The 11731-nt window shown below is 40.4% G+C and overlaps 3 protein-coding genes across 5 annotated transcripts; all 3 read right to left on the bottom strand.

Annotated features, from left to right (window-relative positions):
• Positions 1-140: 140 nt before the first annotated feature.
• On the bottom strand, positions 141-5132 carry LOC140577712 (uncharacterized). Its single transcript, XM_072697977.1, has 5 exons — positions 4859-5132; positions 4065-4429; positions 3505-3656; positions 3283-3388; positions 141-2842 (listed from the first exon to the last, which is right to left on the bottom strand). Exons 2-5 carry the CDS (start codon positions 4348-4350, stop codon positions 1869-1871), a joined length of 1518 nt encoding a protein of 505 aa, XP_072554078.1. The 5' UTR covers positions 4351-4429; positions 4859-5132; the 3' UTR covers positions 141-1868.
• A 765-nt stretch (positions 5133-5897) lies between these two features.
• mif (macrophage migration inhibitory factor) lies at positions 5898-7904 on the bottom strand. The gene is made up of 3 exons (XM_023841908.2): positions 7629-7904; positions 6451-6623; positions 5898-6176 (listed from the first exon to the last, which is right to left on the bottom strand). The coding sequence occupies exons 1-3, from the start codon at positions 7734-7736 to the stop codon at positions 6110-6112; spliced, it is 348 nt and encodes a 115-aa protein (XP_023697676.1). The 5' UTR covers positions 7737-7904; the 3' UTR covers positions 5898-6109.
• A 437-nt stretch (positions 7905-8341) lies between these two features.
• Positions 8342-11694, bottom strand: LOC140577711 (uncharacterized). 3 transcript variants are annotated; one of them, XM_072697975.1, is made up of 5 exons: positions 11578-11692; positions 10869-11158; positions 10507-10619; positions 10195-10270; positions 8342-9958 (listed from the first exon to the last, which is right to left on the bottom strand). In XM_072697975.1, exons 2-5 carry the CDS (start codon positions 11146-11148, stop codon positions 8751-8753), a joined length of 1677 nt encoding a protein of 558 aa, XP_072554076.1. In that variant the 5' UTR covers positions 11149-11158; positions 11578-11692; the 3' UTR covers positions 8342-8750. The 3 variants fall into 3 exon arrangements, with proteins under 3 accessions (XP_072554076.1, XP_072554075.1, XP_072554077.1); XM_072697974.1 differs by having other exon boundaries at positions 10869-11694; XM_072697976.1 differs by having other exon boundaries at positions 8342-9955; positions 10869-11694.
• Between the last annotated feature and the right edge of the window lie 37 nt (positions 11695-11731).

The following is an 11731-nucleotide window of genomic DNA, read 5'->3' as shown; positions in this document are numbered from 1 at the left end:
ATTTCTGGAAATAAATGAAACTTTAGTTTAGCAACTAATTTTAACTGTTATAATTGCATTCTTTGGACAAGTCATTCCAGTGTATATATAGATGTCAGTGCATTAGATTATGCAATAAAATCGTCAATACCAAAGAAACATACATATAATTCATTTATTCTTCGTATACTGTTTAAAAGAGCACCACTTGCTTGTTTCGTATTTCCCAGTACAGGAGTATAAACCTACATACAGCACAACACACACAAAGGTCTACAAAGAAATCCAAGAAACACGAATTAAAATTGCTAATATTAGCATTGTTTTTGGGTGAGGTATACAGCTGATAGCCAAAGTAGAACGGCAGTATGCATCTCATATCAATTCAGAAAAAGAAACCTGTTTCTATGATTAAGAAAATAAGTTATTAGTAGATACATAGTCAAATTAATCAAAGAACAGAAAAGCATCTATTTCATACAGTCTTTATCAAGTGGAAAACAGCAACATCATCATCAAACACTAATATCCTTACTCATGTATTCGTCGTGACTGTCATGAGGTTTCAGCTAAGTACAACAAACAAGAACATATGACTGGACAGCAAGAATAATATGTTTATTATACAGACAGGGCAAGGGTAGAAGTGGGACAATACAAAACATACATAAGCACAAAATCCTTAGTTTGGGACAATGAACAACTTTGGGAGTGATGTTTTAAAGGCGTACCGAGAATTGAAGCACTGGGAGATGACAGGTGTTGGAACTGGTATCGGCTTGGGTTTCCAGAGTTACTGGCCATACCAATGCACAACATGCCATTTTATAGACTGTACCTGGCAGATAACCAACTATAACCAATTAACATGAATAAACCTGGTAATTTAGCTCTCCTTATCACCCTCCAAACCCACCTGATACAAACAACTAATGTGAACCTGCTACTTATAATTAATATAAAAACATCTGATATTACCCTGTTGTCACATGCATGACAGCCATTTTCTGCGAACATTTACTGTAATGGTGTGCTTCGTATTTCCAAAGAGAAATGAAAAATGACAATATTCATAAAACTGGCATATCAGGCACAGTCACACAGTAGAATTACTGTTTAAAAGTTTGACCACCACCCCCCCCCCGACACATAGGCAGATAACAAGTAAAATAAGTCTGAACCCCACCCCCACCCCAGAAATATTTCTGCTCCCGACCAGACATGTGGCAAGACAGAGAAATAATGATTTTGAACCCACCCTGAAAATCATTTCTGGATATGAACACGTGGCATTTTCAAAATTTTGGGCACAAAATGATCAGATCTGGCTTAATTTCCCATCCCAGACCTAATGGAAAAAACGATTCATACTTCTAAAAGGATATTTGGTAACACTTTACATTAAGTGCACCTTCATAATGCATTCATAGAACATTCAGTGCACCTTCATAATGCATTCATAGAACATTCAGTGCACCTTCATAATGCATTCATAGAACATTCTGTACACCTTCATAATGCATTCATAGAACATTCATAAGCAGCATGCAAGTACACCTTTAAGTCCTAACATCCCTTAACAGCTTTAATATACATTAATAACAAACATTACATGATTATACAATAATGTAGTGTTTGCTATTATTAGATAATGTTTGTTATTAATGTATATTACATCTGTTAAGGGATATTAAGGTATACATATATGATGTTTATGAATGTTTTATGAATACATTAAGAAAGTGCACTGAACGTTTTATGAATGCAATGTAAAAGCATTATGAAGGTGCAGTTAATGTAAAGCCTCACCGATTATTCTTCTTAAAATGGAGGTAACACTTATAAAGACATCATAAAAGGGTTCTGAAGAAGTCCTTCAGGCGATTTAACTACTGTGTCAAATGACTGATTCTGCCCAAATTTGCCTTATGAACCCGCATGTGTGATTTCAGCTGTCTTAGCTGACTGAACCTGTTTCCACACAGCGTACAGCAGTACGGCTTTTCTCCGGTGTGGACCCTTTTGTGTGTGTTTAAGTCACCAGAGAAGCGGAAACACTTGTTGCAGTGAGTGCAACAGTAGGGTCTCTCTCCCGTGTGAACTCGCTGATGGACCTTGAGGTGGTCAGCTCTTCTGAAGCTCTTCCCGCACTGGGCGCAAATAAAACTTGCGTCTCCCCAGTGAATCTTCTGGTGTCTCTCCAGATTTCTTGCAACAGTAAACCTCTTTCCACACTGAACACAACTGAATGGCTTTTCACCAGTATGTTTTAGCAGGTGTATTTTAAGGCGACTCACGTAAGCGAAATTCTTTCCACAGTATATACAGATATTCTGATTATCTCCATTGCCTCCGTCATGAGATAGTCTCATATTCCCGGCTGAAGTGAAGCTTCCATGATCACCATGTTGAATATCTGAGTTTGCTTGTGCCATACTCTCCCACCCATCTACTGACAGACTCTCCGTCTTCAAGTTCTTCCTCCTCATGTGGTTGACGACGTTGTGGGGGCTCGACAGGCTGACCACGTCTTCTATTTGTATTCCCTCACTCTTCCTGATGTCATGGTGAACTTCTGCTTGCATATTAATCAGTCCTGACCTGAGTTCTGAGTCTTCGTGTGTAATGCAGGAGACATTAGGTTCACCAATCACCAGGTCGTGGTCCACTGTGACCTTCTTGTACTCAGGATTCAGACCATTCATGCTTCTCCCGCTGTACTCGCATCCTCCTTCGAGGACTGCCTCATCGAGTTCCTCTACATTTTGCTTTATCATATATTCAGTATCCAGCTCCTTAGTACATCCCTCATCTGGGGACTGTTCGCTCTCAGGATCAGGGTGGCCACTAAAATTTACAGTAACTGTCAGGGAGAGAGGGCACAAAACATCTTAATAACCTTGTTGCCCTGAGCCGAACTCCCCATATAACTAAACGATGCTTTTGGTAGAGCTAGGCCCAGTTATCAGAACCAGCCACAGTTTGTCCTTCATGGTTTGTAATGAATTGTTCTGAGCCTTTTTAATTAGCCTTGGGTTACCTGCTTTTCCTCACATAAAGTACAATAAAAAACTTTAACACTGGGATCTACAAGGATAATTTCTCCTCTGATAGACTATTCCTGCTTACATTTGCTTATATAGCTGCAGAACCCCTCCTGAGTCCAGTACCAGTACCCTCAGTGCCCTCCATCACTACGCGACCTGCTGTCCTACATCTCGCACATCTTGTTCAGGACCGGCACTGCAAAGGCTGGAAAAATATAAGGCTGGATGCAAAACTAACGATGAGAAAAATACTCACGCCGCAGACGCCTTCGCTTCCTGCGAACACCGCGGATGCCTTGAGATCCCTGGAAGTCCTCCTTCTCAGGCATCGAGTCACTCCCACTACCTTCAGAATCTGGAAACTATAGTTTTAAAATGAGGGAATTGAATAATGAATAAATAAATGTCATCTGTATACTTGGACTGTACCAGAATGTGGTACACAAATTAATAGAATATTAAAATAATCATCATTTACTGGCGGTCGTGCAGTTTCTCCAAAGCTGATGGATCCGGGGCTGTCCTTTTCATCTGGAACACTAGAGGGGGCTGTAGCCAAGGCTTCCCAAAGACAGCTGCCACGGTTCCTTGTTGTCTTCTCCTTTTTGATACCACGTCCCTCCTCAGACCCTACGGTAAAAACAGTTACACCTTTAAAGCTCTATCAGTAATACTGATTCACTGGAGGGGTTTAATGTAAGCAATACATGGTACTTCTTTTCTTACGTTTTTAAAAATTTATTTGAAGCACAGAATTCCCCCAGGAATCCCCCAAAGTTATCCGATCTCATCTGTATAATGTATTTAGTAGCAGTTGCATCACAGTATAAAAAGCAGCGATTTTCTGAAAGTAACAGCCTTAAACACGTGATCTACATTTAATTAATTAATATTTAGATATAAATTTGACACCAGTTAATTAATTATTTACCTTAAAGCCATATACATCGTTTTGTTCAGTACTGCATTAAAACATGCCGTATATCTCGTCGCATTGCATCATTTATCATCTGAATGCCACCCGGCTCCATAACTCACCGTTTTTAGTGCCAGCTGTTTTTCTTTTTATCTCTGCACTGGGATCCGACGCCCTGCCGCATTCCGTGCACTTGTTCTTTCCTCCTCTCTCTCGCTCCCGATCCCTCCATCTCCTCTCGGACCACTGCAGCCTCTGTCTCAGGCTCTCCACCTCCTTCCTGCTCCGCACTACCTCCCCCTGAAAGCTGTCTTCCACCAGGCAGGTGATCTCATGTACAGCCGTCTTGAGGACCGTCTCCATAATGTCCGACAGCTGAGACTGGAAAGTAAGAATCGCCTCCGACATCCTGGGCTGCTGTTTCGGGGTGCGAGGTACCAAGGCCCGAAGCGTGCGCTGACTGCCACCCCCAAAATACAGTCGATCACTGTAGATTAAATATTCCCGACGAACAATCGACGAAAAACAGATTAACCTATAACTAGTTCAATTGTTACGGGGTGTATTTTTTTGCAACGCAAGAGAGTAAATCTACTTTGTATCGCAGATCTTTCCTTGAGCTAACTACATATCATGTTCAACAGCGAAAATCATATTTAGCGTATTAAAAAAACATTCAACAAGCATCAGTTGGTGATACACCGCTCGTTTAACTTCTCCTCACGGAAAAGCCCCAAACATCTCCATAGGCTGAATATCCCGGACAAATGTTACTTGCGATGGGCAGTTTCTTGAAGTAAACTGTCCCTTTTCGAATACAAGAAAACGTTTTAGTGAATCACCAAGTGAAAATTAGGTTTCCATTTAGCCATCTCGTACGATTGAAAGCTAAGACAAAAGGCAATAGGCGTCATACCTGCTATTTTTATTGACTTACAGCATTAACTGGGGAAAAAAATCACTTCACAGTACCTGAGGCGAATATAATAACGTCTACTAATAAGAACTTAGCCGTCTGGTGCAATGAAGCGAGCGCATCAGCAGGAAAAAAACGATAACGTTACTGTTCAGCTAGTTATTAAATTATATACATTTTGAATAAAGGCGTTAAGATCCTACACATTATCAGTACGGTCATCCAAAGAGCCTTAGACACGGCAATGAAAATACTACGGAAGCCTAATAGGTCCTTAAACTACAAAGCGTTTGTAAAACACACGAACGAGGTCATCTCACTGTTATTCACGTAATCTCTACGGAGCGACGGCACTGATTTTATGTGTGGTACGACATTAGATTCAGTACTGATATACTGAGCCATTTCTGCAGAGGCCAGCTGAAGAGATCAATCGGTGAAACGCAAACAGATTAGATGCCTTCAGAAAAAAAATGAAGGCAAAAGAGGAAGAGGATGATAATCTCTCACTGAATGTGTACAATAAGTTATGTTGGTAATGTGCAATATAATTTTTACTATAATGGCCAATAATAATCTATGTCGCTGTACACTAGTGCAATAATAATCAGTTCTGGTTATTTGAACACTTAACGTTATATAGGGCATCTGCAAATATCTTTGAACACATTTTGTGTGATTATTTTATTTTTAGCTTTTGCTGTTTGTATCCTGTGTGTATTCTTCCTTTAGTCTGTATATATTCTTCCTGTAGTCTGCTTGTATTCTATATACACTCACCTAAAGGATTATTAGGAACACCATACTAATACGGTGTTTGACCCCCTTTCGCCTTCAGAACTGCCTTAATTCTACGCGGCATTGATTCAACAAGGTGCTGAAAGCATTCTTTAGAAATGTTGGCCCATATTGAAGATCCACCTCTCTTACTCATTTTGTTAATATTTTATATTTTACAATTTTCTTGTCAGGGCACACAGCCACCATGCGACAAATGTATCGAACCAGGCGCTGCACAAAAATAAAACGGCACTCCAAATAAAATAGGGGATTTTCACTTTATTTTCCATGTCACCATATGGCATGTTGGTTTAAGCATTTTCTAACAGAGCCTAAAAAGCAAACTGACATAGATCCATATGTAAATGTAGCCATCAGATTTAATCAGGAAGGAGAAATGGTGAATTTATTACGTCTCGGACTCTAAACAGGATATTTAGGTTAATTGTTATTCACAGGCAGCATTGACCTTCAGCCAAAGGTCGTGTTGTTCCAGGCTACATTCTCAGCATCCATGTCCACAAAGTTCACGTAGATCCTGAAGGGGACAGTGCACCAGGAGTGATTACATCACCTGTGTCATTTAAAACTGGCTTAACGCAAACTATATGATAAGACCAGTTACAAAATTACAAGACTCTGTATTGCTTGATATCAATGTGAAAAGATTAAAAGTAAACTATATGAGATTAGTCAAACGGCTTGCTTTTTTAACATGCACACATAGAACATGATGGTATCCAATTAAAGTAAATCTGTCAGAATCCCAACCAAAGTAAATATGTGTTTTTGTAGATTTTGGCAAAGTGTACCTGTCGGGGGAGATTCCCAGGTGCTTATTCAACAGACCACATATCAGTTTGGAGTACTGCTTGTTCTGTGATCCTCCAATCTTTCCAATGCTGTTCAGGGAGCAGAGCGCGCACGGGTCCGGCTTCCCCCCAAACATCATCATCTGGTCGGGGTTAACGTGCACCGCGATGTACTGGCAAACACAAGACAAGTTACACCCCAGCCAGGCAGGTACACCTGCCTCCTAAAATGACGGGGAAATTAGCCCTCACTCCACCAACAAGCTGTGCCTTTGGTATAATATCACGTCTTTTGCGATAATTACGCTAAAATTTCTTAATGTTCAAAGTAGGTCAAAATGTCATATTTCACGCTAATTAAAATTCTGCAATCATTATACTATGAACTAAATAGCACATGAGCACTCTATTCTACATGAGTATTCACACTTTTAATATAGTCCAGTATATTAAGGTAACCAAAACCTTAATAAATGTAACAACTGAACAATTAGAAAAAACATGCATACAGAACACAGAATATGTTGCATCACAAAATTGGCTGCATCATCCGATTTGGTAGAGTTGTGTAAGTCCCAGCAATGTGAGACAGCAGTTAAATAGGCTAAAGTAAGATGATGAAACTGAGAAGCAGAACTATGCTGTTGTTTTTCCACAGTTATGTCTTTGAAATTTCTCCCACAGGCATTGTAAAGTGGATAACAAAATTAAAAGAAAAACAAAATAAAATAAAGCATAATAAAATATGCTTTCCAGTTCTTACCAAAGGCCAAACCAGGACACAACGCATCACCGACCTCTCAAGTCCCAAGTTCATTTCTCCCAATGTCTGCTCCAAGTCACACTTTAACCCACTGTGGGATCCCATTAAATCTAATTCTCTCTCCGTCACCTACATGCATCTATACTTAAGAGACAGAGGAGTATGCAATAGTCATAGATGTTACGCTACTGTGGTCTCTGGGACAGGGACTAGTCAAATGTCCTACCATCTCTAGAGATAAAGGCAATATTTTAACTATTGGCGTTTTTAAGTAACTGTGATCTACGTACTCAAGGTCGGTTTCTGCTCGGGTCCAGAGTGCGATTTAGAAGTCTTTTTATTCATCAATGCGATCCCTTACATTACATTCAGGAAATGCACTATCTGTCCAGCTAAACTTACGAGGCTAACCAACCTGCACAGGTTTCCCCATGGCTTTGGCCAGCTCCTGCGTGGCCTCGGACAAGAAGGCGGCTGGCACAGCATCCTTCGCCACATTGGTGTTCACAACAAACATAGGCATCGTGATCTTCTGATTGCAGATATACAGCTACAGAATGAAACTATATATGGTGAGACACGCTAAAACTGGGGAAACGTGCCTTGGTCCCTTCCAAGTGCACCTTGCTGAACATGGAATGACTCGAGCTCTTATGTGGGTGTATTCCGGTTATAATTTACCCATAATACGCCGCTCACATAAAAGTCACAAATCAGGGAGGCTGATAGGCTGGGCGGGCCGCGCATGCTCCGTGCGGAGAGGCGGCCTGCGTACGCCCTGAACGTGCAGAAAACGGTCTAAAACATACGCGTTTACTAAAGAGTACATGTGGCGATACTTAGAAAATCAGTATGTAGCAAGTATAAAAATTGAGTCAAGTCAGAAACGTGTTTTTGTAATATTCTTAAACCTTACAATATCGGCGATGTTGCTGTTGCATCAATTTTCAAGAACCACGCACCCGCAGCATAATCATAGTGCACATGGAAGCACAAGATCTAAGTTCATTACAGGACAGTCACTCGCAGACGATCATAATTAAAATTAGTGACATCAAGCAGAAAACCTTTCGCACCTTATAAGGACAATACATGTGTGCCAAACACCTGCAACCAACACATTCTGTATTCATTCGTGACAAATATTTTAATGTATTCTACAATGTTCTTTTTTATCAGTGTTGCTGCTGTAAAATGATGCATTTCATTAACTGAAAAGCAGTATGGAGTCTTTATATTTTCGTTGTATTTGTCAGCATATAATAAGGTTCTACTTCTGAAACAGAATTTAAACTGTTACAAATCTACATCAATATGTTAAGTAATATAGCATGAGAAAAAGAAAACTATAAAACATGTCCTAGCCTACACAATTCAAGTAATTTCCATAAACACACATTTTGCACATTTTAACAAGTTAGGCACAGTGTCAATTCATTTTAAGAATAGTGTCAGATTTCACATTTTCCTTTGTGGTGCTGCCAATACTATTGTGCAAGGGATCAGGAACATCTAAACACATGACATGTAAGATTCATTAACATATACCATCTCCTTGAAATTGGATAAAACATCTGTGTGATTTTAGATTCTGGGACTGAGAATACCCCTTTCCACATGACTTACAGATGTAAGGTTTCTCGCCAGTGTGGACACGCATGTGTTTACTCAAATCCCCGGAGCACCGAAAACACTTCCCACACTGAATGCAACAGTGGGGTTTCTCTTGCGTGTGAATACGCTGGTGCATTTTCAAACTCCACGACTGCCTGAATTTGCTACCACACAGCATGCAGGCGTACGGTTTCTCTCCAGTGTGAATACGCTTGTGTCTCCTCAGATCGGTGGGGGAAACAAAACCCTTCTTACAATGGGTGCAAAGATAAGGTCTCTCTCCTGTGTGACTACGCTTGTGGATTTTGAGATTGTAAGCACGGTTGAAGGTCTTCCCACACTCAGAGCAGCTGTGTAAAGCATCATCCCTGTGAACATTGACATGTCTCTCCAGATTCCCTCCACCGTGAAATTTCTTCCCATGGTAGCGAGAATAAGCAGAACTCTGCCTTTTGTCCTGTTGCAGTTTAGTCCGGAAATCTCCTCTAGGTGAAGTTATCTGTAACTGCGAGCTACTGAAGAGTTTCTCTGCATTATGGCTTTGAAGATGCACGTTTAAGTTAGCAATGTTACTTGTGGTATACCCACAATAAGGACAGAAGTGTTGATTTTCTATTATGCTAATATTAAGGTCATTCTCTGTGTATTTCTCAGGTGAGATCCAGAGGCCATGGTTATAAGATGGATGCATTTCCAAGTCCTCTTCATCCACTGATTGTATTCTATACTGTTTCACATCAGGACTGCCAGTAGTCTTGGTATAGGAGATTTCTTTGATAGCATCTCTCATATTTACAGTACCACGAGAAGGTCCTGAAGATGAGCCACGCTGAACATGAAACAAGTTATCCAAGGTGCGAATATCAGCACTGAACGTACACTGCTCAGCTTTAATGTGACAAGACAGTTTCCTGTTCTGCAGTTGGCCTGTTCTAGTTAGTAAGTCTCCAAGCCCAGGTTTGTTCAGGTCTGTGTATGGGGTGATGTACACATCCTTTGGCTCTGCCTTGAGAGCCTTGGCTGTGAGATAGTCTGTGTTTTTTCCTGTTGAGTCCCGTTGTTTTTCACCTTTCAGCAAATCTGGTTCAGTGGGACTCTTACTGTGACACGGAGCACTGACTTCTTCCACTACTGGACAAAAACACAGGGTCACATATATATGTTGGAATAAATATTTGTTTCCCCCCCCCCCCGAGTTATTTCTCAAATGCAAAAAAAGAAGACGTTCAACACTGTTATGAAATAGTAATAACTGGAACACTTTAGCCTTGGTAAAATACAGTATATGTCTTTTAAATGACATCATGCAAACACTTGAAGCCATGAATTATTTTAGACAAAATAAAAGACCCCTGGTAAATGCTTACTCTCCACACTCTTTCTGTTGATCTGGGTCTCTCCTTTGTGTATTACATCAAACACGTCCTTTTCAGCATCTGTGGTCTGTGACAAAGATAAAAGACACACTGAATCTTCCACATTCACAATCCTGTAAACACAGTCATAGATAATGAAAGATATTCCGCACAATTCCTAATAAAGCTGATTAAAAAACCTGACTTATGAATGACCAACTCTTCGGTTATAAGGTACACTACTTCTTTATCTAAGCGTGACCTTTTTCAATGCCAAAATTATAGGCAGTAATAATATCTAGAAGAATGCAAAGCATTTCAAACCTCTGGACTATGCGTGGGACTGGCGGAAGCAGCCTCCTGCACATCCAATGCTGTCCAGGGAGCAATACTCCAGGCTCCCCCCAAATTATTGTTTTCCTTGATACCACCTTCCTCTGTTCTCAAAATGAAAGAATCAGAGATCAGACACATTCCCTTGTTGCCACCTTTGGTTTTCTAGTTGGGTAATACTAACAGACATACAGAATACAGATGGTGACAGGTCTCATAACATATATACTGAAAATACCTGCACAGTTCCAAATGTGGGTGACAGAGGAGCCACGAGTGGTTAACAGTGATGCTTGCAAATACTTATAATCATTTTTGCAGCTACCACTAAAACGTTATTAATCTCAACCCACCAGTTTCCGTCAGTGTGAGAACGGGACCCATCGCCTCAGCGGACAGTCCAGCTCCACCGCATTCCGCACACTTGGCTCTCATTCTTTGCTCTCGATCCCTCCATCTCTTCTCGGAAAACTGAAGCCTCTGTTTGAGGTTCTCCACCTCCTTTCTGCTCCGCACAACCTCTCCTTGGAAACTACCCTCCACCAAGGTGGTAATTTCTTGCACGGCCGCTTTCAGGACCATTTCCATGATGCCGGAGAGCTGTGCTTGAAATGTGAGAATGTCCTCCGACATTGTATACAATCTGTTACAACAGAATAGCAACGTTTCTCACCCGTCGGTCAGATTCCCCAAGTTTCTCTTATGAACAAGGTCTGACTTCTCAGAAACGATTAAAAAACGAGTTTACGCTATGTAGTTCGTTACTTATCTATTTATGTTGTAAACATTCGGTTATTGCCCCACATATATAAAGTGTCCAAAAATGGTTATTTTAGTCCATCTTTGCGTCTATATCTTTATTATCTCTTCATCGAAACAATACGGATCGACACTGGGTATTCTTAACATAAATATTTGCTATCCACGATAAATTATGAAAGAGATTAAGCACCTACAAAACAATAACTGAAAAGATATTTTAGAATGAACGACACTGTTTTCGAAACACAAAAACGCTGGTAGCTTGCAGCTAGTTAACGGACTCAACAGTAATCATCTTACCGAAACCGAATGCTTATAAATCCACTGGTATTATTACACTGTCAATACAACCTACAACATTTTCGTAGCTAGTTAAAACCAAAGATACTAATCTACGTCAAAAAAAAACTCAAATTACGGATACCGAAAAGGGACAAAAGGAACATCCCTTATT

Source organism: Paramormyrops kingsleyae, chromosome 12 (genome assembly GCF_048594095.1).
Source record: "Paramormyrops kingsleyae isolate MSU_618 chromosome 12, PKINGS_0.4, whole genome shotgun sequence".
Classification (NCBI taxonomy): Eukaryota; Metazoa; Chordata; class Actinopteri; order Osteoglossiformes; family Mormyridae; genus Paramormyrops; species Paramormyrops kingsleyae.
The sequence above is the reverse complement of the archived record's forward strand: the minus strand, read 5'-3'. Positions and strand labels throughout refer to the sequence as shown.